Genomic DNA, 27,807 nt, shown 5'->3' on the forward strand with positions numbered 1-27,807 from the left:
TCACACACATCAAGAGTATATACCTGGTCATCCCTACTGCCCCTGATCTGGCGGACTCACTAAACACATGCTTTGTGTGATAAGAGTGTGCCCCTGGCTATCTGTAAATAAATTTTAAAAAACAAGAATAGCGTCATCTGGGTTTCTTAAAGGAAATTTAAATTATACGTTTAATTTTGATACTTAATTATGTTTCAGTAGTTACATTTACTTTTGATACTTAAGTATATTTAAAACCAAATACGTTGTCTTTTACTGGGTGACTTACTTTAGTCATTTTCTATTAAGGTATCTTTACTTTTACTCAAGCATGAAAATTGGGTACTTTTCCCACCCCTGTAAAAAGGAAATAAAAAGTATGATACAAGAAGGACACCATGATTCAACAGATTTGTTCAGTTTATTGATCCCAACAATGACAAAGAATAGAGAAATGCTGTAGGTCAAATTTTGGAAGACATTCATTCACAGATTAAACAGGTAAATCCTATTGCTTCATTTTTCCTTTCCCCTGTAAGGATGTGTGTCACTGAAACACTCTCTTAAGACCGGACACGGTATGCCCTCGCCCTCGCGCTCACCCTCACGGACCGTGCGTGTGGGGATGCCACTCTTGGTGTCACAACGGCACCGCCACACTTCCTTTGGCAATGGTCCCTGGAGACAAAGTTGTTGGCATTGCCCTGGCATCCGCCGAACCAGAACTGGGTGCAACTGCCAGTGGCTGAGTTGTAGTAGAAGCGTGAAGTCCAAATGGCACAGGGTCCAGTGTCATGTGACAGGGAACACATAGGGCCAGACTGAGCAGGAGCAGAGTGGTCCTAGAAAGTGAAAGAAAGAGAGTTGTGAACGATCTGAGACACAAGGCAAGAAGGTCCTTCTATGCCATCAAAATGAACATAAAATTTGACATACCAATTAGGATTTGGCTAAAATACTAGAATCAGTTATAGAACCCATCGCACAACCAACCAAGAATTCCCAAAATGGGACAAACACCAAATTGAGACTGCATACAGAATTCTGCAAAAATATATTTTGTGTACAAGGTAAAACCAAATCATGCATGCAGAGCAGAATAAGGCCGATACCCGCTAATTATCAAAATCCAGAAAAGAGAAGTTAAATTTTACAACCACCAAAAAAGAAGCAATTCATGCATCACCTACAGAGAAGTACACCTGGAGAGGAACCCCCTAAGCAAGCTGGTCCTGGAGCTCTGTTCATAAACACAAACAGACCTCACAGAGCCACAGGACAGCAACACAATTAGACCCAACCAAATCATGAGATAACGAAAAGATAATTACTTGACACATTGGAAAGAATTTACCAATCTTGGTGTTCTCTGGCAAATGCCAAACGTCCTGCACGGTGTTGGGCTGTAAGCACAACCCCCACCTGTGGACTTCGGGCCCTCATACCACCCTCATGGAGTCTGTTTCTGACCGTTTGAGCAGACACATGCACATTTGTGGCCTGCTGGAGGTCATTTTGCAGGGCTCTGGCAGAGCTCCTCCTGCTCCTCCTTGCACAAAGGCGGAGGTAGCGGTCCTGCTGCTGGGTTGTTGCCCTTCTACGGCCTCCTCCACATCTCCTGATGTACTGGCCTGTCTCCTGGTAGCTCTGGACACTACGCTGACAGACACAGCAAACCTTCTTGCCACGGCCCGCATTGATGTGCCATCCTGGATGAGCTGCACTACCTGAGCCCCTTGTGTGGGTTGTAGACTCCGTCTCATGCTACCACTAGAGTGAAAGCACCACCAGCATTCAAAAGTGACCTAGGAACTGAGAAGTGGTATGTGGTCCCCACCTGCAGAACCACTCCTTTATTGGGGGTGTCTTGCTAATTGCCTATAATTTCCACCTGTTGTCTATTCCATTTGCACAACAGCATGTGCAATTTATTGTCAATCAGTGTTGCTTCCTAAGTGGACAGTTTGATTTCACAGAAGTGTGATTGACTTGGAGTTACATTGTGTTGTTTAAGTGTTTTTTTTTTGAACAGTGTGTATATATATATATATATATCTTGAATATTAGTTGAGTTAGTCTACCCCCTAAATAAATATATTTTAAAAAATGTAATAAAAGCATTGTTGATGTACACATGCATGGCTAAGGCGTGTTTAATAATACTGGTACTAAATACTTCTACAGAGTTTAAGTATGCATAAACCCTGATATGGAATACACTTAAGGTGTTTATTAACAACTTCTACGTAACTGCTTGCTTGCTAACCCGGTCTGCTAACTGCTAGCTTGTTTAGCCCCGGCCTACTAACTGTTAGCATCGGACTGCTAACAGTCTGAATCGCCGTGGACCCACATGTTCACTTGGCTACGCATGCCTCTAATATCAATATGCCTCGTCCATTACTGTCCTGGTTAGTGATTACTGTCTTATTTCACTGTAGAGCCTCTAGCCCTGCTCAATATGCCTTAACCAACAATGTTGTCCCACCTCCTACATATGCGATGACATCACCTGGTTTAAACGTCTCGAGACTCTCTCTCTCATCATTACACAATGCCTAGGTTTACCTCCAATGTACTCACACTATGCCTTGAATCTATGCTATAGTGCCCAGAAACCTTCTCCTCTTACTCTATGTTCTGAACGTGCTAGACGGCCAGTTCGTATAGTCTTTAGCCGTACCCTTATCCTACTTCTCCTCTCCCTTTAATTTTTTGAGCAGTGTATTTCCCCCCAGGTTACACAGACCCACAAAGAATTTGAAAACATATCCAATTCTGATAAACTCCCATATCTATTGGGTGAAATACCACAGTGTGCAGTCACAGCAGCAAGACATGTGGCCTGTTGCCACAAGAAAAGGGCAACCAGTGAAGAACAAACATTGTTAACACTACCTATATTTATGTTTATTTATTTTCCCTTTTGTACTTTGACTATTTGCACGTCATTACAACACTGTATATATAAATAATAGTTTGACATTTGAAATATCTTTATTCTTTTGGAACTTTAAGTGTAATGTTTACTGTAAAAAAAAAAAATGTTTATCCATTTCACTTGCTTTGGCAATGTAAACATACATTTCCCATGCCAATAAAGCCCTTACATTGAATTACATTGAGAGAGAGAGGCATATTTGTTTTTTCATTTCCCTTTTGTACTTTAAGTATTTGCACATCTTTACAACACTGTATATAGACATAATGACATTTGAAATGTCTTTACACTCAGAAGTTCTAAAATTATGTTTACTGTTAATTTGTATTGTTTATTTCACTTTTGTTATTATCTACTTCGAGAGAGAGAATTTCCAATCTAAAGGGATGGATAGACTGCTTTTGATTGTGAAAGAAAAAGAGTGGTCTTGACACAATGGGTCGTGGGCAGCTCTTACCGCAAGTGGGGGGGAATCAGGACATCCTGCCCTTCTATGACCCTGAGCAGGAGTCACCCCATCCAGACAGCAGCCGTACCTGACAACCGGAGACAAACACAGGTAAGGTATAGGGTAGACAAAAAACGATCGCTGTTATGGAAAGGCACAAAGGTAGGTGAGACACATGGACTCAGACAGCATCAATGAATGTGAATGTCACTAGTTGGACTGTCAAAGTAACAAAGTGCCTCTGCCTCTGCCTCTGCGTGCCATGTCTGTTTTACACAATGTTATCTCTATCTTAAAGTTATGTAAAGTTGCACCCAACTGAACAGATGCCACCTAGGTCTTACCGGGTGCGTACGCAGTCATCTGCAGGACATTCCTCTCCTCTATGCCCACCGGAGGAAGTGTGGCCATCGGGACAGCAGCCGTAGTATGACTGGGAGCAGTGAGGACCAACCACAGCGGTGGAATAGGGGTCGTACACTGTGTTAGTGGCTAGAGAGAGCAAACACAGACATGGCTAAATCTTTAGATGATCTATATAAATAGCCTATATACTTAATGAACCTATAGTCTCAACGTCAACAGTGAAGAGATGACTCCAGGATGCTGGCTTTTGCCTTAGAGTTGCAAAGAAAAAGCCATATCTCAGACTGGCCAATAAAAATAAAAGATTAAGATGGGCGAAAGGACACAGACACTGAACAGAGGAACTCTGGCTAGAAGGCCAGCATCCCGGAGTCGCCTCTTCACTGACATTGAGGCTGGTGTTTTGCGGGTACTATTTAATGAAGCTGCCAGTTGAGGACTTGAGGCGTCTGTTTCTCAAACTAGACACTCCAATGTACTTGTCCTCTTGCTCAGTTGTGCACTGGGGCTTCCCACTCCTCTTTCTATTCTGGTTGGAGACAGTTTGCGCTGTTTTTTGAAAGGAGTAGTACACAGCATTGTACCAGATCTTCAGTTTCTTGGTGATTTCTCACATTAAATAGCCTTAATTTCTCAAAACAAGAATAGATTGACGAGTTTCAGGAGAAAATCTTTGTTTCTGGCCATTTTGAGCCTGTAATTGAACTCAAATGCTGATGCTCCAGATACTCAACATGTCTAAAGACGGACAGTTTTATTGCTTCTTTAATCAGGACAGCAGTATTCAGCTGTGCTAACATAATTGCAAAAGGGTTTTCTAATGATCGACGAGCCTTTTAAAATTACAAACTTGGATTAGCTAACACAACGTGCCATTGGAACACAGGAGTGATGGTTGCTGATAATGGGCCTCTGTACGCCTATGTAGATTTTCCATTTTTAAAAAATCAGCCGTTTCCAGCTACAATAGTAGCAACATTAACAATGTCTACGCTGTATTTTTGATCAATTTGATGTTATTTTAATTGCCCAAAAATGTGCTTTTCTTTTAAAAGACAAGGACATTTCTAAGTGACCCCAAGCTTTTGAACAGTAGTGTAGATGGATAAAAATGTAAATAATACATGTTCTGAATGTGTTTATTTTTGCTATCGTATATTTAGCAATTGCATAGTTATGTTTAGCCAGAGAGTATATTTTCAGATGTCGATATACCACTTTGACTAGTGGATCCTGTCTTGTCGATATGTAGTTATAATATTTTGATGGATTACAACACTGTCTAGACAGAGAATGGATCATACTTTAAGAGAGGTGTTTTAGCGTAAGGAGAGATAGAAAAGTTAATTTTCAAATTCTTGTTTTGAGCATACTAAAATTAACTCCCAAGATGCAATTCCTATGTCTTCCACAGGGTGTCAGTCTATGTTCAATGTTTCAGGCTTGTAACTTCCAAAACGAATAAGAAATATCAGTTTTAGTACAGGGACACATTTTTGGAAATTTGTGTTTGCATGCGCCATGAAGACAGGACACAACTGCTAAAATCAGTATCCTATTGAACATACTTCTTTCCATTAGAAATATTATAGTTTGATTACATTTTAGGGTATCTGAGGAGTACATAGAAATGTATTTTGACTTATTGACACATTAGGGGTAGATTTTTGGATTCCTTTCTCTGCAAGATGAACGAGTGGATTACTCAAATCGATGGCGCTAACTACACTGACCTTTTGGGATATAAAGAAGGATATTATCTAACAAAACAAACAAAAACGACACTACATGTTATAGCTGGGACCCTTTGGATGACAAATCATGGGAAGATTTTCAAAAAGTAAGTGAATATTTAATGGCTATTTGTGAATTTATGAAACCTGTGCTGGAGGAAAAATATTTTGACACGAGGCGCCGTCCTCAAACAATCGCATGGCATGTTTTCACTGTAATAGCTACTGTAAATCGGACAATGCAGTTAGATTAAAAAGAATTTAAGCTTTCAACCGAAAGACACTTAGATTTCCCTAAAATGTTTCATAACAATAATTTGTATGATTATATATTTGAAATGCGCTCCCTCCAGTTTCACAGGAAGGGAGCGGGACGCCTAGCCCCAAGAAGTATTTTAATTATCCCAAGTCAATCTACACACATATGATTATAATTACGCACACAAATTGATACACATGCCCATGCATGCATAGAGACAAAAACATCCCTAACGCACACTCGTACCTGAAGAGTCATAAGGCACATATCCTCTCAGAGTGCTGTCATGTCCAGTTGGGTCATGGATACTTGGTACACCTAAACAGAGAGAGACAATGATACATGAATAGAACCCCCTCCACATACATACACATATATTGAACAAAAAATATCTAAGCAATGTGCAACAATTTCAAAGGTTTTACTGGGTTACAGTTCAAAGTAGGAAATCAGTCAATTGAAATGTATTAATTTGGCCTTATTCTATGGATTTCACATGACAGGACAGGGGCACAGCCATGGGTGGGCCTGGGAGGGCACAGGCCCACCCACTGGGGAGCCAGACACAGCCAATCAGAATTAATTTTTCCTCACAAAAGGGCTTTATTACATACAGAAATACTCCTCATGGATGATCTTGGCAAAGGAGAAATTCTCACTAACAGGGATGTAAACAAATTTGTGCACAAAATTTGAGAGAAATAAGCTTTTGGTGTATATAAAACATTTCTGTGATCTTTTATTTCAGCTCATTAAAAACACTTTTCAAGTTGTGTTTATTTGTTTTCAGTATGTATGTATGTATGTATGTATGTATGTATGTATGTATGTATGTATGTATGTATGTATGTATGTATGTATGTATGTATGTATGTATGTATGTATGTATGTATGTATAAACAGTACCAGGCAAAAGTTTGGACACACCCACTCATTCAAAGATTTTACTGTTTTCTACATTGTAGAATAATAGTGAAGACATCAAAGCTATGAAATAGCACATATGAAATCATGTAGTCACCAAAAAAGTGTTAAACATATCAAAATATATTTTAGATTATTCAAAGTAGCCATCTTTGCACACTCTCATTCGACTCTGGGAGTTGCAAAGAAAAGCCATATCTCTGTCCAGTGTTTGTTCTTTTGCCCATCTTAATCTTTTCTTTTTATTGGCCAGTCTGAGATATGGCCTTTTCTTTGCAACTCTTTCTAGAAGGCCAGCATTCCGGAGTCGCCTTTTCAATGTTGATGTTGAGACTGGTGTTTTGCGGGTAATATTTAATGAAGCTGCCAGTTGAGGACTTGAGGCGTCTGTTTCTCAAACTAGACACTAATGTACTTGTCCTCTTGCTCAGTTGCGCACCGGGGCCTCCCACTCTTCTTTCTATTCTGGTTAGAGACAGTTTGCGCTGTTCTGTGAAGGGAGTAGTACACCGCGTTGTATGAGATCTTCAGTGTCTTGGTAATTTCTCGCATGGCATAGCCTTCATTTTTCAGAACATGAATAGACTGACGAGTTTCAGAAGAAAGGTCTTTGTTTCTGGCCATTTTGAGCCTGTAATCGAACCCACAAATGCTGATGCTCCAGATACTCAACTAGTCTAAAGAAGGCCAGTTGTATTGCTTCTTTAAATAGAACAGCAGTTTTCAGCTGTACTAACATAATTGCAAAAGGGTTTTCTAATGATCAATTAGCTTTTTAAAATGATCAACTTTGATTAGCTAACACAACGTGCCACTGGAACACAGGAGTGGCCCGTGTTCCAGGTCTCTACACCTATGTAGATATTCTATATGAAAAATCAAGTGTTTCCAGCTACAATAGTCATTTATAACATTAATAATGTCTACACAGTATTTCTGGTCAATTTGATGTTATTTTAATTGACTTTGCTTTACTTTAAAAAACAAAGACATTTGTAAGTGACACCAAACTTTTGAATGGTAGTGTATATAGACACACTGGAATTTGACTCACTTTGGGCTTCATGGCAGGCCTGGGTGTTACAGTGCTCCACGGTAGCAGGTTTAGGGTGGGGGGTGCACCTGTCTTCCTCATATGGGTTCTGGTCTGTGTCCATACACATTACCCTCCTCTCCCGCACCCCTCCACCACAATTCCTAGAGCACTATAGGGAGAAAGAAGACAGAGAGAGCATGATAGATATATTTACACAGAAGTAGAAAGGATAAGAGAAAATTGTAGGACATCGCCGGTCTACTAACCACCGGTCCTGGCAAACCATCATTACGAACATCTGGCAACAATCATTACGCACACCTGTGCCCCATCATAAAGCACACCTGGACTTCATCACTACCCTGATTACTTCCCCTTCATCTAGCACTCTGTTGTGTCACACATTAGGTAGTAGGTAGTATTGTTTTTCGGGGCAGCAGGGTAGCCTAGTAGTTCGAGCGTTGGACTAGTAACTGAAAGGTTGCAAGTTCGAATCCCCAAGCTGACAAGGTAAAAATCTGTCGTTCTGCCCATGAACAGGCAGTTAACTCACTGTTCCTAGGCCGTCATTGAAAATAAGAATTTGTTCTTAACTGACTTGCCTAGTAAAATGAAGATTTTTTTTATTATTTTTTTTTAGACGCTACTCCTGTTTTTGTATTCACTCCATGGTCTTTCCTATTAAAACCTCTTTGGGACACGGGGCAGCACTTTCAACTTTTGGATAAATAGCGTGCCCAATTTTAACTTCCTGCTACTCATGCCAATAATATAAGATATGCATATTATTAGTGGATTTGGAAAGAGAACACTGAAGTTTCTAAAACTGTTTGAATCATGTCTGTGAGTATAACAGAACTTATGTAGCAGGCAAAACCCATAGGACTAACCGTTCAGAATTGATTTTTTTTTAGGTCTGTCCAGTGAATTCTCATGGGGAAACAATATTTCTTAGGGACTTGTTTGCAGTTCCTACAGCTTCCAATGGATGTCACCAGTCTTTAGAATTTGGTTGAGGTTATTCCTTTGTGCAATGAAGAAGTACGGCCATCTTGGAACTGGGTAATGCTGTTGAGAGTTGACCAAGACTTGGAAAAGTAGTGTTAGTTTCCTCTCGTCCTCTATTGAAAACAGATAGACCTGTCTTCAATTTGATCGATTATTAACGTTTAAAAATACATAAAGTTGTATTACAAAAGTAGTTTTGAAATGTTTTGGCAAAGTTTACAGGTAACTTTTGAGATATTTTGTAGTAACTTTGTGCAAATTGGAAGCAGTTTTGTTTCTGGATCAAACACGCCAAATAAATTGACATTTTGGATATATATGGATGGAATCAATCGAACAAAAGGACCATTTGTGATGTTTATGGGACATTGGAGTGCCAACAAAAGAAGCTCGTCAAAGGTAAGGCATGTTTTATAGTTAACCTCTTACATCTATGGGGGCGCTATTTCATTTTTGGATGAAAAACGTTCCCGTTTTAAACAAGATATTTTGTCACAAAAAGATGCTCGACTATGCACATAATTGATAGCTTTCGAAAGAAAGCACTCTGACGTGTCCAAAACTACCAAGATATTCTCTGTGCGTGCCCTAGAACGTGAGCTTCAGGCAAAACCAAGATGAGATGGCATCCAGGAAATGAACAGGATTTTTGAGGCTCTGTTTTCCATTGTCTCCTTATATGGCTGTGAATGCGAGAGGAATGAGCCTGCCCTTTCTGTCGTTTCCCCAAGGTGTCTGCAGCATTGTGACGTATTTGTAGGCAGATCATTGGAAGATTGACCATAAGAGACCACATTTACCCGGTGTCCTGCGCCGAAATTGGTGCGCAAAAGTCACCTGCCAGTATTTTTCCATGGGATACAGAGAGGAAAGCAAGCTTCCACGAACTGCATATCAATGAAGAGATATGTGAAAAAACACCTTGAGGATTGATTCCAAACAACGTTTGCCATGTTTCGGTCGATATTATGTAGTTAACCTCTTACACTTATGGTGGCGCTATTTCATTTTTGGAAGAAAAACGTTCCCGTTTTAAACAAGATATTTTGTCACAAAAAGATGCTCGACTATGCATATAATTGCTACTGTTCGAAAGAAAACACTCTGACGTGTCCAGAAATACAAATATCTTCTCTGTGCGTGCCCTTTAACGTGAGCTTCAGGCAAAACCAAGATGACTTGGCATCCAGGAAATGACAAGGATTTTTGAGGCTCTGTCTTTCATGATCTCCTTATATGGCTGTGAACGCAAGAGGAATGAGTCTGCCCTTTCTGTCGTTTCCCCAAGGTGTCTGCAGCATTGTGACGTATTTGTAGGCAGATCGTTGGAAGATTGACCATAAGAGACCACATTTACCACGTGTCCGCCCGGTGTCCTGCGCCGAAATTGGTGCGCAAAAGTCACCTGCCAGTATTTTTCCATGGGGCACAGAGAGAGAAGCAAGCTTCCACGAACTGCATGTCAATGAAGAGATATGTGAAAAAACACCTTGAGGATTGATTCCAAACAACGTTTGCCATGTTTCGGTCGATATTATGTAGTTAATCCGGAAAAAGTTTTACGTTGTAGGTGACTGAATTTTCGGTTCGTTTCGGTAGCCAGACGCAATGTAGAAAACGGAACGATTTCTCCTACACACAGACGCTTTCAGGAAAAACTGCGCATTTGGTATGTAACTGAGAGTCTCCTCATTGAAAACATCAGAAGCTCTTCAAAGGTAAATGATTTTATTTATTTGGTTATCTGGTTTTTGTGAAAATGTTGCGTGCTAAATGCTACTCAAAATGCTATGCTAGCTTTGCATACTCTTACACAAATTAGTCAATTTCTATGGTTCAAAAGCATATTTTGAAAATCTGAGATGACAGTGTTGTTAAGAAAAGGCTAAGCTTGAGAGCAGACGCATTATTTTCATTTTATTTGCGATTTTCAGAAATCGTTAACGTTGCGTTATGCTAATGAGCCTGAGGCTTAGTCACAAACCCGGATCCGGGATGGGGAGTTTCAAGAAGTTAATTTCTGCATTTTGTGTAGTGCCTTCAGGTTTGAAATATGCTACTCTCTTTGTTTACTGCTGTGCTATCATCAGATAATAGCTTCTTATGCTTTCGCCGAAAAGTATTTTTGAAATCGGATTCACAATGAGTGAAGCTTTAATTTGCTATCCTGCATGTGTGATTTAATGAAAGTTTGAATATTACAGTATTTTATTTCAATCTGACGCTCTGCATTTTCCCTGGCAATTGGCCAAGTGGGACATTTGCGTCCCCCTATCCCAGAGAGGTTATAATCTTCTTATGGCTAGGTTCCGCTAGCGGAACCCCTCGACAACATTCAGCTGAAAAGGCAGTGCGCTAAAATCTATTTTTTTGAAATATGTAACTTTCATACATTCAGAAGTGCAATACATCAAATTAAAGCTTAACTTCTTGTTAATCTACCCATCGTGTCCGATTTCAAAAAGACTTTACAGCGAAAGCACACCATATGATTATGTTCGGTCAGAGCCTAGTCACAAAAACACACACAGCCATTTTCCAGCCAAAGAGAGGAGTCACAAAAAAATTCATTAAAAATCCTACAATGTGATTTTCTGGATTTTTTTTTCCCTCATTTTGTCTGTCATAGTTGAAGTGTACCTATGATGAAAATTACAGGCCTCTCTCATCTTTTTAAGTAGGAGAACTTGCACAATTGGTGGCTGACTAAATACTTTTTGCCCCACTGTATGAGATGAGTAATGTAGGGTATGTAAACATTATATTAAGTAGCATCGTTTAAAGTGGATAGTGCTATATTTTTACATCAATTTCCATTATTGAAGTGGCTGTGTGCACGCATGATCAGCTCATGGCAGATTCAGCTCTCATTCTCCCCCACTTCACAGTAGAAGCCTCAAACAAGGTTCTAAAGTCTGTTGACATCTCGTGGAAGCCTTAGGAAGTGCAATATGACCCCATAGACACTATATTCAATAGGCAATGAGTTGAAAAACTACAAACCTCAGATTTCCCACTTCCTGGTTGGATTTTTCTCAGGTTTTCGACCTGCCATATGAATTCTGTTATACTCACAGACATCATTCAAACAGTTTTAGAAATGTCAAATGTTTTCTATCCAATCCTACTAATAATATGCATATATTAGCTTCTGGGACTGAGTAACAGGAAGTTTACTCTGGGCACGCTTTTCATCCAAATGTGAAAATGCTGCCCCCTATCCCAAACAGGATAACTGACCACTGGGATCTGGGACACATCACAGGACCACTCACCATCACCCTTTGGACCCCTGTACCAAGACAACCTTCCCTTCCTCATCATCCAGGCACCCCGTACACAAAGTCATCCTCAGAATCTTGTGGCTCCAACGCCACAACCCCACCATCTCCTGGTTGAGAATGGCGATCCCGGCCTGGGCCGTGACCCTGGTGGTTGCTCTTCAGGCCGACATCCCGGAGGTTTACCAGGATCTCTGGGAGATTTTTCCCAAGCCCCATGCCACCTGTCTCCCTCCTCATTGCCCCTGGGACTGTGCCACCGACCTGCTAACAGACTATGCGCCTTTGCGCAGCCAAGAACCGAGAACCGCTACCCCCTCCCGTTGGTGTCGGCCGCCATTAAACAGCTCCGTGGGGCCTGTTTTTTATTATTATTTTTTTTACCAAGCTGGACCTGCGGAATGCCTACAATTTGATCCGCATCCGGGAGGGAGATGAATGGAAGACGGCCTTCAGCATGATATCTGGGCACTATGAGTACTTAGAGATGCCTTATGGATAAGCCAATGCTCCGTCAGTGTTCCAGGCATTAGTGAATGAGGTGTTTCGAGAAATGCTTGGGCGTTAGGTGGTTGTGTATATCAGTGATATCCTGATCTACTTGGTCACCTTGGAGGAGCATATCGCCCACGTCCGGGTAGTCCTGAAACGTCTCCTGGAGAACCAACTGTATGTCAAAGCGGAGAAATGTCAGCTTCCTCAAGCTGCCGTCTCCTTCTTGGGATATAGGATCAGCCTGCAGAGAGTGGTTTTGGAGGAGAGGAAGGTAGCTGCAGTCAGGTCATGGCCAGTCCCAACCACCATAAAGGGACTACAACAGTTTTTGGAGTCCCCTCAAAGGTTGTCCCCGTAAGTTGGTGTGGAATTCTGCAGCCGATGAGGCCTTCCGTCTACTGAAGGGGCGTTTCACCTCTGCACCGTTTCACCACCCAGATCCTACGCTTCCATTCATGGTGGAGGTGGACGCCCCAGAAGTGGGTGTGGGGGCCGTCCTGTCACAACTTCAATGTAATCCACAAAAATTGTATCCATGTGCATACTACTTTAAAAAAGTGTTTCTTGCAGTTGAAGGGCGCCACGGACACATTTCTCTTCCTCCCCGACCATCGGAACCTGGAGTACATATGGAAAGCGAGGCGGCTGAACCCGCGCCAAGCAAGAAGGACCCTTTTCTTTACCAGATTCAACTTCACCCCGCTGCCCACATGAGGCTCCAATGCGCCGTCCTCCGCTGGAAGGAGCAGGTGGATCGTCACCTCAGTGAGGCGCCTATGTTCCATCCTGGTTATCACATCTGGCTCCACCAGGAACCTCCTGCTCTTCCTGCCCTGCCGGAAGCTGAGCCCTCGGTTTGTGGGGCCATTCAAAGTGCTCCGGAGGGTCAATGAGGTAACATACAGATTACAGCTTCCCACTAACTATTGGATCTCACCCTCTTTTCACGTTTCCCTCCTCAGGCCGGTGGTTCCTGGTTCCCTGGCTGATTCCGTCCCCCACGACCCATCTCCCCTGGACATTAAGGGAAGCCCCGCTTATGCTGTCAGATCCCTCCTGGACTCCTGACATTGTGAGGGTAGGCTCCAGTACCTGGTAGATTGGGAGGGGTACAATCCAGAGGAGAGGTGTTGGGTTCCAGGGGATGACATTCTAGATCCCAACATCCTCTCAGATTTCCACCTTCACTGACCAGACCAGCCCACTCCTTGCCCTCGGAGCAGTCCCTATGGCCGGTGTCATCCTGCGACTGGAGCCGTACATGTACTCTCACGTCTACTCCCGCTTTGGTACTTGATGTCGCCTGCCTACTTACCACCGGTCCTGGCAACCCCATCATTAAGCACGCCTGGCAACCACAATTACACACACCTGCACCCAATCATGAGGCACACCTGGACTTCATCACTCCCTGATTACTTCCACTTTATCTAGCACTCTGTTTTATCACCCATTAGGTGGTATGGTTTCATGTTTAGACTACTCCTGTTTTGTATTCCTGTGTCTCTGTTACAGAGATGCTACATAAGGGTATAGACCCTGATCTCTCTTTTGAAGAACATATCAAGACCATTTCAAGGACAGCTTTTTTCCATCTACGTAACATTGCAAAAATCAGAAACTTTCTGTCCAAAAATGATGCAGAAAAATTCATCCATGCTTTTGTCACTTCTAGGTTAAACTACTGCAATGCTCTACTTTCCGGCTACCCGGATAAAGAACTAAATAAACTTCAGTTAGTGCTAAATACGGCTGCTAGAATCCTGACTAGAACCAAACAATTTGATCATGTTACTCCAGTGCTAGCCACTCTACACTGGCTTCCTGTCAAAGCAAGGGCTGATTTCAAGGTTTTACTGCTAACCTGCAAAGCATTACATGGGCTTGCTCCTACCTATCTCTCTGATTTGGTCCTGCCGTACATACCTACACGTACGCTACGGTCACAAGACGCAGGCCTTCTAATTGTCCCTAGAATTTCTAAGCAAACAGCTGGAGGCAGGGCTTTCTCCTATAGAGCTCCATTTTTATGGAACGGTCTGCCTACCCATGTCAGAGACTCGGTCTCAACCTTTAAGTCTTTACTGAAGACTGATCTCTTCAGTGGGTCATATGATTGAGTGTAGTCTGGCCCAGGAGTGAGAAGGTGAACGGAAAGGCTCTGGAGCAACGAACCGCCCTTGCTGTCTCTGCCTGGGGGGTTCCCCTCTTTCCACTTGGATTCTCTGCCTCTAACCCTATTACAGGGGCTGAGTCACTGGCTTACTGGGGCTCTCTCATGCCGTCCCTGGAAGGGGTGCGTCACCTGAGTGGGTTGATTCACTGATGTGGTCATCCTGTCTGGGTTGGCGCCCCCCCTTGGGTTGTGCCATGGCGGAGATCTTTGTGGGCTATACTCAGCCTTGTCTCAGGATGGTAAGTTGGTGGTTGAAGATATCCCTCTTGTGGTGTGGGGCTGTGCTTTGGCAAAGTGGGTGGGGTTATATCCTTCCTGTTTGGCCCTGTCCGGGGGTGTCCTCGGATGGGGCCACAGTGTGTCCTGACCCCTCCTGTCTCAGCCTCCAGTATTCATGCTGCAGTAGTTTATGTGTCGGGGGGCTAGGGTCAGTTTGTTATATCTGGAGTACTTCTCCTGTCCTATTCGGTGTCCTGTGTGAATCTAAGTGTGCGTTCTCTAATTCTCTCCTTCTCTCTCTCGGAGGACCTGAGTCCTAGGACCATGCCCCAGGACTACCTGAAATGATGACTCCTTGCTGTCCACAGTCCACCTGGCCGTGCTGCTGCTCCAGTTTCAACTGTTCTGCCTTATTATTATTCGACCATGCTGGTCATTTTTGAACATCTTGGCCATGTTCTGTTATAATCTCCACCCAGCACAGCCAGAAGAGGACTGGCCACTGTTCCTCTCTAGGTTTCTTCCTAGGTTTTGGCCTTTCTAGGGAGTTTTTCCTAGCCACCATGCTTCTACACCTGCATTGCTTGCTGTTTGTGGTTTTAGGCTGGGTTTCTGTACAGCACTTTGAGATATCAGCTGATGTACGAAGGGCTATATAAATACATTTGATTTGTATAGTACAGAGGAGGCTGGTGGGAGGAGCTATAGGAGGACAGCCTCATTGTAATGGCCGGAATGGAGTAAGTGGAATGGTATCAAACATATGGAAACCACGTTTGACGGTGTTCCATTGACTCCAGCCATTACAATGAGTCCGTCCTCCTATAGCTCCTCTCACCAGCCTCCTCTGGTATAGTATGAGGTCTAACATCCCTCTCCAATTCAAAATGCTTTGTTGACATGACAAAATTACTTGTATGTATTGCCAAAGCAACAATGTGGAAACAATTTTAACAAACAACTAAATGTATCTCTCTGTTACCAGTCCGAAGTCATGGATGTGCCAGCTGATGTGGATGTGGCAGGCTGGCTTGCGGCAGGCCTGGACTGCAGGTGGGCGTACCAGACCACTGCAGGCTTGGTCCCCAAAGCGCTCCCCTCCTGCCCCCACGCAAACCACCTCCCTGGTCTGCTGGCCGTCCCCACAGGTCACCGAACACTGGGAATGGGAAATATATATAATAGGGAAACTTGGCATCAAAACAAGATCAATGACTCAATCTTACATTTGACATTTTCATAATTTAGCAGACGCTCTTATCTAGAGCAACTTACATTGGAGAAATTAGAGTTAAGTGCCTTGCTTAAGGGCACAATGACAGATTTTTCACCTTGTCGGCTCAGGGATTCAAACGAGCAGTGGTGTGTATTCATGGTTGCCATGGAAAGCCAGGCTTCCCCAAATATTTCACCAATGAAAATGTATCTTTCATCTCTGTGTTTTCAAAGTGTCTCAATCTCACCGGAGAAATCATCCGAACAAGGGAAACAGCGCCCCTCTGTTTCGTTATGTGTAGCCCTTGTATCTGATGCTGTCTGGATCAAAAGAGTATGATGTTGTCGACCATTTTATTGGTAAACTACATGGTAATGTAAAAGTTACTTTTTTTGTGATCTAAAACATAATATAGTACTCGTATCATGATTTAGTTGTAATCCAGAGAGGTTAGGAAAAAATATCAAGATCTTCGATGAGGCTGTGAAAGGATCCATATTGTGGATTTAAAAGAAAACAACATGAATCCTCAGCATACAATGACACCTTTTTAAACCCTGAATTTCTAGCCGCTTGATATTATTGTTGATATTATAGCTAACATTTCGATGGCCATTATAAATAAATATACTGATAGGGGACAGCCTTGTTTTACTCCTCTTGACAGTTTAATACTTTCTGAGAAGTAGCCATTATTTACTATTTTACACCTAAGATTACTATACATAACTTTAACACATTGTATAAGAGATTCTCTAAAATGTAAGTATTCCAGGCATTTATATATAAATTCCAGTCATACTTTATCAAAAGTCTTTTCAAAGTCAGCTTTGAATACCAAGCCAGGTTTCCCTGATTTTTCATAGTGTTTTATTGTTTCCGGTATAGTTTGTTGATTGGACTAAATAGTTTTTGGTATATTTAAGTTTGTTTTCACTGTATTAAACTAAGCATACATTGCATTCAACCTTGTTGATTTGATGATGTTTCAATGTTTTTAAGAGGAAATGGTGCTGGAATAGCGTAGGCAATGCTCCTGTTTCCTTTGTGCTGACTTGCTTGACTCCATGGTTCTAAATTAGTTGTTTAGTAAAATGGCAGAAACCTTGACATGCTGTAGGCCATGTAACTGTTTGCAATATTTATTTGCTTTGTTGACTTCACAGGACAGATTTTGCCCTTCCGGTATTGTTATGAAATATATGTATGTGTAGTTGAATTCATATCACCACTGTGTGTGACTGATGTCTTTTTGTTGTCTTGGCCTTATTGTATATCAAGATGGCGTATGAACGACTGGGTTATAGTGCAAACAAGACAATTATCACAACAGGATGTAATATGCCTTTTTTTACTGGCTTGGTGAGACAATACCATTATTGCGATACTTGGTAGTATCGTGGTAAGGAAACAAAACACGAAGCGGATTGATATTCTTTAGGAAAACAGCCCTAATGTTGGAAGCAAACATCATTATGTTGTCATCCAGAGTCACATTTGATTTATTTTCCAATCTGTAGCTTTCAATATTTTCCGTGGTTCTGGTACCGGTTCCGACTGACATTCTGGCGTATAAATTGATGTGTGGACACTGTAGATGGAAATGGCCTGCATATTGAGCAACAGCCACCGTAATATATTTTGTTCGTCTGTGTGATGTAGGATGTGAAATCTGAAACTACTTGAGACTGTCCATCAACTCCTGATTGAACCCTATGTCACAGCCACAGACAAATCCTTACATCTTAACACAGCGGGAGAGAGTGGCTTGATCATTATAGCATATTCAGAGATCGATTTATAGCCATAAATTTAAAAAAAATTGATTAGATTTTAAACAAAAAAAAAATCTTTGTCATTGATGGATAAGTATAGAATGAAATGAAAGATGTGTTCCTAGTGAGTTCAGGAAGCCAAACTAGACCTCAGTGTAGCGTGCACAGCGGTGGGATCAGATGTTTTGATCAAGAGGGTCCTTAAGAAAATATGTACATTTTCTCTAACACTAAACATGCAAATATGTGTTTTTCAGTTATAAGGAAGGTGAAATCTTATAGTGGATTTATAATTTGATTATACTATATTTAGAAAGTATATAAGTAATTTCAGGCCCTTCTATTGACCATACTGGGACCAGACCTGTGTCAAATACATGAAAGTATTTGATACTAGATGTCCTTGAATTAGTTTGGAGTATGTACTTTTGGGACTATTCCATTGGTACCGGCTAAACTAAATCAATTGCAACTCAAAGTATTTGAAAGTATTTGACATACATTATGTATTTGACCCAGGTCTGACTGGTACACTTCCACAGCCACCCTTTAGTCTTATCATACTAGTAATAATACTGGTAACAGTCTCACTATACCGACCATACTGGTCCTCCCAGGTACCCACCACACTGAAGCTGGACACGCTGTACTCGGCACATCCCTGCTGGTTGCAGGCCTGCTGGCTTTCCGGCCTGGGCAGTTGCTGGGAGACGCAGTAAGAGTCATCCACTACATGGGGTGCCATCGAGTCCTGTACCATGCACTGCACGCTGCGGTGCTGGGTGCCACTGTTGCAGGGGGCCGAGCACTCGGACCAGGCGCTGTATGTGTAGGCATACGTGAGGGGGTAGCGGAGGTTGGCAGTGGGAGCGGGAGTGGCAGGAGCCACATCGCGGTCCATGCCAATGATTTCTCCATTTCTCACAGCCTAGAGAAGGAAAATATAGGAGGATTACATGGTCAAACAACATCCCTGAACAGATGACACAGTTATATGCCCCCCCCACAACCTTCCTCCCATGCTAGTTTTGGTTATCCTCCCTACTCCCATCCCCAGGACAGGCCCGGGACACTCCTGCCCCCGATGGCAGCCCCAACCCGCAAACAGGAGCCACACCAAGTCCTCCTGTACACATCCAGCATGGAGCTTTGGCAGCCACATCACACACTAACTTTAGCTATTATTATTTTTGCTTAATCACACTAGACCTGAATCAAACGATGAAACCAGCTGCCAAACGTTTTCTCAACGCAATGTTTGTTTTTAGTCAGTATAGTAATGTTATTGATCTGACAGTTTCCCTAGCTAATTCCCTACTTTCACACTGACATAGTATAAACAGCTCTACACTGTCATGGTGAAAAGTCAGTAAACAACACTATGCTCATAATGTCTTAGTAGGATCAGGTTAATGTGTAGGCTACAATCTGGGATCTGGGAATAATGGTCATTTCAATTGTTGAACTATTGATTCTATTCTTGGATAATATAACGTATAAATGTACACAAATATTTCTTTGTCATGCCTCATCTGAACAGGATCAGATGGTGACAGGGATCACAGCAGGGTCTGAGAACCAGGGAAGACCAGTCTCTGACGGCGCAGAAGTGAACTTTTGCAGATACAACACTTTATTCCCTCTGTGCAGCAAACACTTGACAAGCAAGAAGCTTCAAAGACTGAAACTAATTTAAGGCAGTGTGACAAACCTCTAAAGTTGATTTCAAAACTGTATCAAGGGTTGATAGAGGCTTTTCTCGGTGACACAAAACATGTAAAACAAAAATGTGAAGAGGACCTGAGACACGCTAATGATGATGAATGGATACAGATATGTTAGAATGCCCAGTCATGTTCATATCATCTCAGACATAAATTACTGCAGGTTAAGACCATCCATAGAACGTGCTATATGTCAGTGAAACTGAATATCATGCACTCAGAAATGCAATTCATCTGCTGGAGGTGTTAAACACAGAAGGGAACATGTTTCAATATGTTATGGTCTTATGAAGGCTGGCTGAATTCTGGCAAAGAGTCTGTTCTTTTATCTCAATATGTCTACAGATTCTCCCTTTAACCTGTTTTTGTTTAGTAGGAAATGTTGATACTGGAGACTTATCAGAAGAAATTGTGTAACCTAGCATTTATTACAAGATTTAGAGTGTATTTAGGCTATCCCTAGCTGCTGGGCTGCTCAGTCCTGGCCCTGGAGGTCTGCTGTACTGTTGTCACTCTAGCCTTGGCCTAACACACCCGAAACCAATAAAGAATGTTTCACTAAGATCCTAAAGCTGGGTGGGGTGTGTTGGGGCGCTGCAGGGCCGTGGACCCGTAGGGACAAGACAGGGTAACCCAGCTATATTGTGTGCAAGTCAAAAGAGCTCTACTGTACTATTAGGCCATTGACATGAATTGCAGTGCATTCAGAAAGTATTCAGACCACTTGTCTTTTTCCACATTTTGTTACATTACAGCCTTATTCTAAAATGTATTACATTGTTTTTCCCCCTCATCAATCTACACACAATACCTCATAATGACAAAGCAAAAACAGGTTTTTAGATTTTTCTTTGCAAATTCATGAAAAATAAAAAACATATGCCACATTTACATAAGTATTCAGACCCTTTACTCAGTATTTTGTTGAAGCATCTTTGGCAGCAATTACAGCCTTGTATTTAAACATTTAAAATTATACATTTCAGTGAAAGGGGATAGACAGATACAAAGACATGTATTGCATTTGTGTTTAAGGTGCTGGCACTTTACCCACTAAAACAGCCCCATGCATTTTGGTGTGTTGCCGTCATCAGAAAGGTAACATTTCTAATGTATTTTCCAATTCAACAAGCAAGTTGAAGTAAGTACCTACCCGGTGGGCACAGACGTCGATTCAACGTCTATTCCACGCCGGTTCAACGTAATTTAATTGAAATGACGTGGAAACAACGTAGACTCAACCAAAGTGTGCCCAGTGGGAAAGTACTAACTACTAACCCTGCAGATGCCGTTGATACAGATGTCACTGCGCCCCACAGAGCAGGGTGTCCCGTCCACCACGGAAGGCCTGTGTCTGTAGAAGAAGTTCTCTCCATGGGGGACGCAGTTCAGCTCACATGGGTTGGACGCTTCACAGGTAAACAACAACAGGTAAACAACAGAGTACATTAGTATTTCTTTGTGTATGGGTAATGTGGTTATGGGTAATAATCCGTAGTGAAATGTTAAACTATTATTTGCATCAATATTACAGTTTTATTCAATAGCTTTTCACAAGTATGTGGTACATTTTGACAACACTTAGTACAAAAGTCAAAACAGATCAGTCGTTTCAAAATTCTAAGAGCGATTTCAATTGACTAAGTACAACACACAAAATCATACTCACTTTTACACCTAGAAATACAGGTTTCGCATTGGAATATGTGTTCATATAGAGTAACTGCTTATCACAATGCAATGCTCCCATTACTTTTGATATGATTGTCTATATAATTTTACTGTGAAATACCACAACATCATTGATTTAATCACCGAAACACAACATAATGATTTTTTTCACATTTTAGTTGTTTTAACAACCAGTTAATCCAATAGCAGAAAATACAAGATACACGTTTCAAAATTGCCCTTTGCATATAATATGCTACAGTACTGTAAATTACAGTACATTACACTGTTTTAACATTAGGCAATACACTTGCAGCACCTACATAAATTGACCCTTCAAAAATCTAAGGTGTGATCAAAGGTGTACTGTTAGCTAGCTAGCTAATATTAGCTGGCTGGCTCCCTAGTTTACGTTATTATTCATATTCATATCCCAGAGCCGTTTGCTTTTCTAGTTAGAGCCTATTGTTAGCTAGCTAACATTGAACCTGGTTGGTTAGCTCCGAGCATTTTCATGCAGGGTAGTAATGAATTGAATTGTCACTGTGCTCATTGTTGTTTAACTAGCTAACGTTGGCTGGCTGGCTCATTAGCTAAAGTTACGTGACATGTGTGATCTTACACGTTGTTTATTAGGTTCATTGTTTACCTAGCTAGCTGCATGTCTTAAGCTAAAGTGTACAACACCCATTGAATATGGCCGGTGTCGGTAAACATTGGCAATTTACAGTACTGTAGCATAATCCATTCAACGGGCAATTTACAGTACTGTAGCATAATCCATTCAACGGGCAATTTACAGTACTGTAGCATAATCCATTCAACGGTCAATTTACAGTACTGTAGCATAATCCATTCAACAGTCAATTTACAGTACTGTAGCATAATCCATACAATGGGCAATTTACAGTACTGTAGCATAATCCATTCAACGGGCAATTTACAGTACTGTAGCATAATCCATTCAACGGGCAATTTACAGTACTGTAGCATAATCAATTCAACGGTCAATTTACAGTACTGTTGCATAATCCATTCAACGGGCAATTTACAGTACTGTAGCATAATCCATACAATGGGCAATTTACAGTACTGTAGCATAATCCATTCAACGGGCAATTTACAGTACTGTAGCATAATCCATTCAACGGGCAATTTACAGTACTGTAGCATAATCAATTCAACGGTCAATTTACAGTACTGTTGCATAATCCATTCAACGGGCAATTTACAGTACTGTAGCATAATCCATACAATGGGCAATTTACAGTACTGTAGCATAATCCATTCAACGGGCAATTTACAGTACTGTAGCATAATCCATTCAATGGGCAATTTACAGTACTGTAGCATAATCCATTCAACGGGCAATTTACAGTACTGTAGCATAATTTTTAAAACACAAGTATCTTGCATTTTTTGCTATTGGATTGACTGGTTGTTAAAACAACAAAATGGAGAATATATCATTATGTCATTATGTTGTGTTTTGGTGATTAAATCAACGTGCTCATATTTCACAGTAAACATATTTTGGATCAAAGGTTGCATGGTAAAAGCAGTGGTGTAAAGTACTTAAGTAAAAATACTTTAAAGTACTACTTAAGTCGTTTTTCTGTGTATCTGTACTTTACTATTTATATTTTTTACTACTTTTACTTCACTACATAACTTAAGAAAATATTGTACTTTTTACTCCATACATTTTCCTTGACATCCAAAAGTACTCATTACATTTTGAATGCTTAACAGGACAGGAAATTAACCAATCACGCACTTATCAACCGAACATCCCTGGTCATCCATGCTGCCTCTAATCTGGCAGACTCACTAAACACATGCTTTGTTTGTAAATTATGTCTGAATGTTGGCCTGTGCCCGTGGCTTTCCGTAAATAAAGAAAAACAAGAAAATGGTGCCTTCTGGATTGCTTATTAATAAAAGGAATTTGAAATGATTTATACTTTAACTTTTAATACTTTTAGACTTTTACTCAAGTAGAATTTTACTGGGTGACTTAAACTTTTACTTGAGTCATTTTCTATTAAGGTATCTTTACTTTTACTCAAGTATGACAGTTGGGTACTTTTTCCCCCACCCTATGTTAAAGTTGAAACCAAACAAAATAAATGCAAAATAAAAGGTTTTGAATATGAGACATGCTTTGTTACAAGTGTTACCAGTTTGGAGTTTTGTACTAAGAGTGTAGAAAATTCCCCCACATACTTGTGAAAATAGCATCAAAGTGCTAAAAAATACTATATGGCAATACAGTATATAATCCGTATTGCACCTCCATGGTAAGGCAGCCAGGTGTAACGTTTGCCCTGGAAGTCCATCCTACTAAACTGGGCACACTGCTCCTCACGGAAATCCCTGGATCCCCCTGGACATGCCTGCATGGAGCAATTACAGACAATGTCCGTCTGTTAGTGTTTACATCGGAAACAGAGAGACTGTGTGTGTGTGTGTGTGTGTGTGTGTGTGTGTGTGTGTGTGTGTGTGTGTGTGTGTGTGTGTGTGTGTGTGTGTGTGTGTGTGTGTGTGTGTGTGTGTGCACCTGCATATTACAGATGCGGTAAGATTTTGAAGATCCCACGCAGTTGTTTCCTCCATCTGTCCTGCAAGTCAAAGAGAAGTAGAGTCAGAAAGACACACAATCGTCATATACACACTCTCTCTCACTTGCATGCTGTCTCTCTCACTTGCATGCTGTCTCTCTCTCTCTTTCTTTTACCTTGCAGTGATACATTGTCTGATCCTCATGGCTACCCCAGTGCCACAGGGGCGACTGCACGCCCCATAAGCCCCATACTCTCCCCAGTAGTCATTGCTGGGTGATGTTAGCTGGAACACAACAGCAGCCAGCACATCAAGCACTGAGACACCACTGTGCACTAGTACACACAGTACTCTACACCAGAATAGCAACTGGAAAACATCCTATCACCACAAACCATTCCATATCATTACACAAACCCTTATTATACACCAGTACGGTAAAGATAGACAATCCCCACATTCCAGCTGTTTTTGTAAACAGAATCATACTATTTGTGTGTGTGTACATTCACAGTGTAAACTTGAACTGTATTGTATGCTATTGAGTTGTGTTGTATTATTTTTGCTATTTTATGTGTATGTTGTGTATGTGGTATTATTAAATTATCATATGTACTGTATTTCCTGTTTGTACTTTGTACTTGTTTTTACACTGCAGAATAATACAATCAAATAAGTATCACTTACAGAGAATGATGGTACAGCCAGTAACTGCAGGAGAACCAGGACCAGTAGGATGCCCATGTTTACTAGGGAGTAAGTGCAATGATAGTACTGCATTGAAGAAAGCTACAGATTGTAAAGACCTTACAGCAATGTCCTTTTAAAGGGACATTTCAAAATGTTGTAAGTAAAAAGAATATAAAGGAAGAGAATGTGTTTCCAATGATATCATCAACTAATTAGAAGAATGTTTGTAGGCAATTAGTATGCAATTCATAATTGGTTAAAAATCACATGATGTACACCGGTGTTGTCAATAGAAACACTTAGCTTCTTCTAAGCTTCTTCGTCTATTTTACTAGAAAACATAGAAACAGTCAATTTTCATGTCGGGGTGGTGCTGGAGATGATGAATATGAAGGAAAACATTTGTGAAATGTCTCTTTTAACGCGTTTCATTTAACATCTGATAAACTTTCGGATTAATACGATTACATACAGTACCAGTCAAACGTTCTGGACACACCTACTCATTCCAGGTTTCATTTTTTTATGATTATTTTCTACATTGTAGAATAATAGTGTGGACATCAAAACTATGAAATAACGCATGGAATCATGTAGTAACCCCAAAAATTGTTAAACAAATTAATTACTTTATGTTTGAGATTCTTCAAAGTAGCCACCCTTTTCCTTGATGATAGCTATGTACACTCTTGGTATTTTCTAAACCAACTTGTTAAAAGTACATTTGTGGAATTTCTTTCATTCTTAATGTGTTTGAGCCAATCAGTTGTGTTGTGACAGGGTAGGGTTGGTATACAGAAGATAGCCCTATTTGGTAAAATACCAAGTCCGAGTGCCGCAGCGTTCGAAGGCACTGCATCTCAGTGCTAGAGGCGTCACTACAGACACTGGTTCGATTCCAAGCTGTATCACATCCGGCTGTGATTGGGAGTCCCATAGAGGGCCTAGTGTTGTCCGGGTTAGGCAGTCATTGTAAATAAGAATTTGTTCTTAATTGATTTGCCTAGTTAAATAAAGGATAAATAAATGTATGGCAAGAACAGCTCAAATAAGCAAAGAGAAATGACAGTCCATCATTATTTTAAGACATTAAGGTCAGTCAATCTTTGAAAGTTTCTTCAAGTGCAGTCGCAAAATCCATCAAGCGCTATGAGGAAACTGGCTCTCATGAGGACCGCCACAGGAAAGGAAGACCCAGAGTTACCTCTGCTGCAGAGAATAAGTTCTTTAGCATCAGAAATTGCAGCCCAAATAAATGCTTCACAGAGTTCAACTAACAGACACATCTCAACATCGACTGTTCAGAGGAGACTACGTGAATCAGGCCTTCATGGTCGAATTGCTGCAAAGAAACCACTACTAAAGGACACCAATAATAAGAAGAGACTTGCTTGGGCCAAGAAACACGAACAATGGACATTAGACCGGTGGATATCTGTCTTTTGGTCTGATGAGTCCAAATTTGTGACTTTTGGTTCCATCCGCCTTGTCTTTGTGAGACGCAGAGTAGGTGAATGGATGATATCCACATGTGTAGATCCCACAGTGAAGCATGGAGGAGGTGTGATGGTGTGGGGGTGCTTTGCTGGTGACACTGTCTGTGATTTATTTTCGAATTCAAGGCACACTTAACCAGCATGGCTACCACAGCATTCTGTAGCAATACACCATCTCATCTGGTTTGTGCTTAGTGGGACTATCCTTTGTTTTTCAACAGGACAATCAATCAAATTCAATCAAATGTATTTATAAAGCCCTTCTTACATCAGCTGATGTCACAAAGTGCTGTACAGAAACCCAGCCTAAAACCCCAAACAGCAAGCAAGGAAGGTGTAGAAGAACAATGACCCAAAACACACCTCCAGGCTGTGTAAGGGTTATTTGACTAAGAAGGAGAGTGAAGGAGTGCTGCATCAGATGACCTGGCCTCCACAATCCCCCCGACCTCAACCCAATTGGACCGCAGAGTGAAGGAAAAGCAGCCAACAAGTTCTCAGCACAAGTGGGAACTCCTTCAAGACTGTTGGAAAAATCATTAAATCATTCCAAGTGAAGCTGGTTGAGAGAATGCCAAGAGTGCGTAAAGCTGTCATCAAGGAAAAGGGTGGCTACTTTGAAGAATCTGAAATATTAAATATATTTTCATTTTAAAAAAAGTGTTACTACATGACTCCATATCTGTTATTTCATAGCTTTCTGTCTTCACTGTTATTCTACAATGTAATGATAACATATAATGATAATATATAATAACAAGTGTCTAACTGAAAATGACAGTGAAAATTGACCAAGAAATTGCTCTAAGCTGAAATTGTAATTTGCCTTATTTAATTGTTCCAACGACTACATCCTATTGGTAAGTATCTTTTACATACAGGCCACACAGACAGCTTTAATTAACATACACAGAGAAGACAAAATAACCACTTGTCACCACAAAAGACACATTCCCTAAAATGTTTCCAAAAATGTAACGAGTATGACAATATGATAATAGAATATATGATCATCATTCAATAGTACCTTATCAATATCTCTGTAGTTTAAATCCAAGCCTCTTGCCCAGCATCCTAGAAGAAAGTGCACTCACCCAGAAGACAGGACAGCGACTGACACTCAGTTATCTGTCCACTCCACCTCTCAGCTCTCAAAGCTGTTAGCTACAGGTGTCAGGTTACAATTAACTCCTCGCATGAAATTAACACCTTTTATATCCTGTTCACTGGATCCTTTCCACTTGGAATTGCCCCTTCGCTCACTTTGCCTTTCATATTGATTTTTATCAGGAGATGACGATGCATGTATACACTACCCGTCAAAAGTTTTAGAACACCTACTCATTCAAGGGTTTTCCTTTTTTTATTATTTTTTAAACTATTTTCTACATTGTAGAATTATTTGAGTGAAATAACACATAGTAACGTAGTAACCCAAAAAGTTGTAAACAAATCAAAATATATTTTAGATTTGTGATTCTTACAATGTTGCCACCCTTTGTCCTGAAGACATCTATGCACACTCTTGGCATTCTCTCAACCAGCTTCACGAGGTAGTCACCTGGAATGCATTTCAATTAACAGGCGTGCCTTCTTAAAAGTGAATTTGTGGAATTTCTTTCCATCGGCGTGTCCAAACATTTGACTGGTACTGTGCACACACATCAATAAAAGCATAGAGTGTCACATTTGACAAATACATGTTTAACACGTACAGAGAAAACAGCTTACAAGTGATGTCCTTTAATGGTTTGTATGTGGTTCATTCTGACCACTGAAAGTCCCTTTCGCACACCCCACAACCACAA

The 27,807-nt window shown here is 41.0% G+C and overlaps 1 protein-coding gene across 2 annotated transcripts; it reads right to left on the minus strand.

The window, feature by feature from the left end:
* Nucleotides 1–381: 381 nt before the first annotated feature.
* Nucleotides 382–27,135, minus strand: LOC135557162 (papilin-like). 2 transcript variants are annotated; one of them, XM_064990369.1, is made up of 13 exons: nucleotides 27,027–27,135; nucleotides 24,501–24,562; nucleotides 23,989–24,098; nucleotides 23,812–23,872; nucleotides 23,545–23,647; nucleotides 20,859–20,989; nucleotides 18,482–18,784; nucleotides 15,848–16,024; nucleotides 7,705–7,855; nucleotides 5,973–6,044; nucleotides 3,713–3,860; nucleotides 3,378–3,456; nucleotides 382–821 (listed from the first exon to the last, which is right to left on the minus strand). In XM_064990369.1, exons 2-13 carry the CDS (start codon nucleotides 24,555–24,557, stop codon nucleotides 543–545), a joined length of 1,671 nt encoding a protein of 556 aa, XP_064846441.1. In that variant the 5' UTR covers nucleotides 24,558–24,562; nucleotides 27,027–27,135; the 3' UTR covers nucleotides 382–542. The 2 variants fall into 2 exon arrangements, with proteins under 2 accessions (XP_064846441.1, XP_064846443.1); XM_064990371.1 differs by lacking the exons at nucleotides 382–821; nucleotides 3,378–3,456; nucleotides 3,713–3,860; nucleotides 5,973–6,044 and adding an exon at nucleotides 6,889–7,140.
* Nucleotides 27,136–27,807: the final 672 nt, after the last annotated feature.

The sequence above is a fragment of the Oncorhynchus masou genome, chromosome 16 (assembly GCF_036934945.1).
Source record: "Oncorhynchus masou masou isolate Uvic2021 chromosome 16, UVic_Omas_1.1, whole genome shotgun sequence".
Classification (NCBI taxonomy): domain Eukaryota; kingdom Metazoa; phylum Chordata; class Actinopteri; order Salmoniformes; family Salmonidae; genus Oncorhynchus; species Oncorhynchus masou.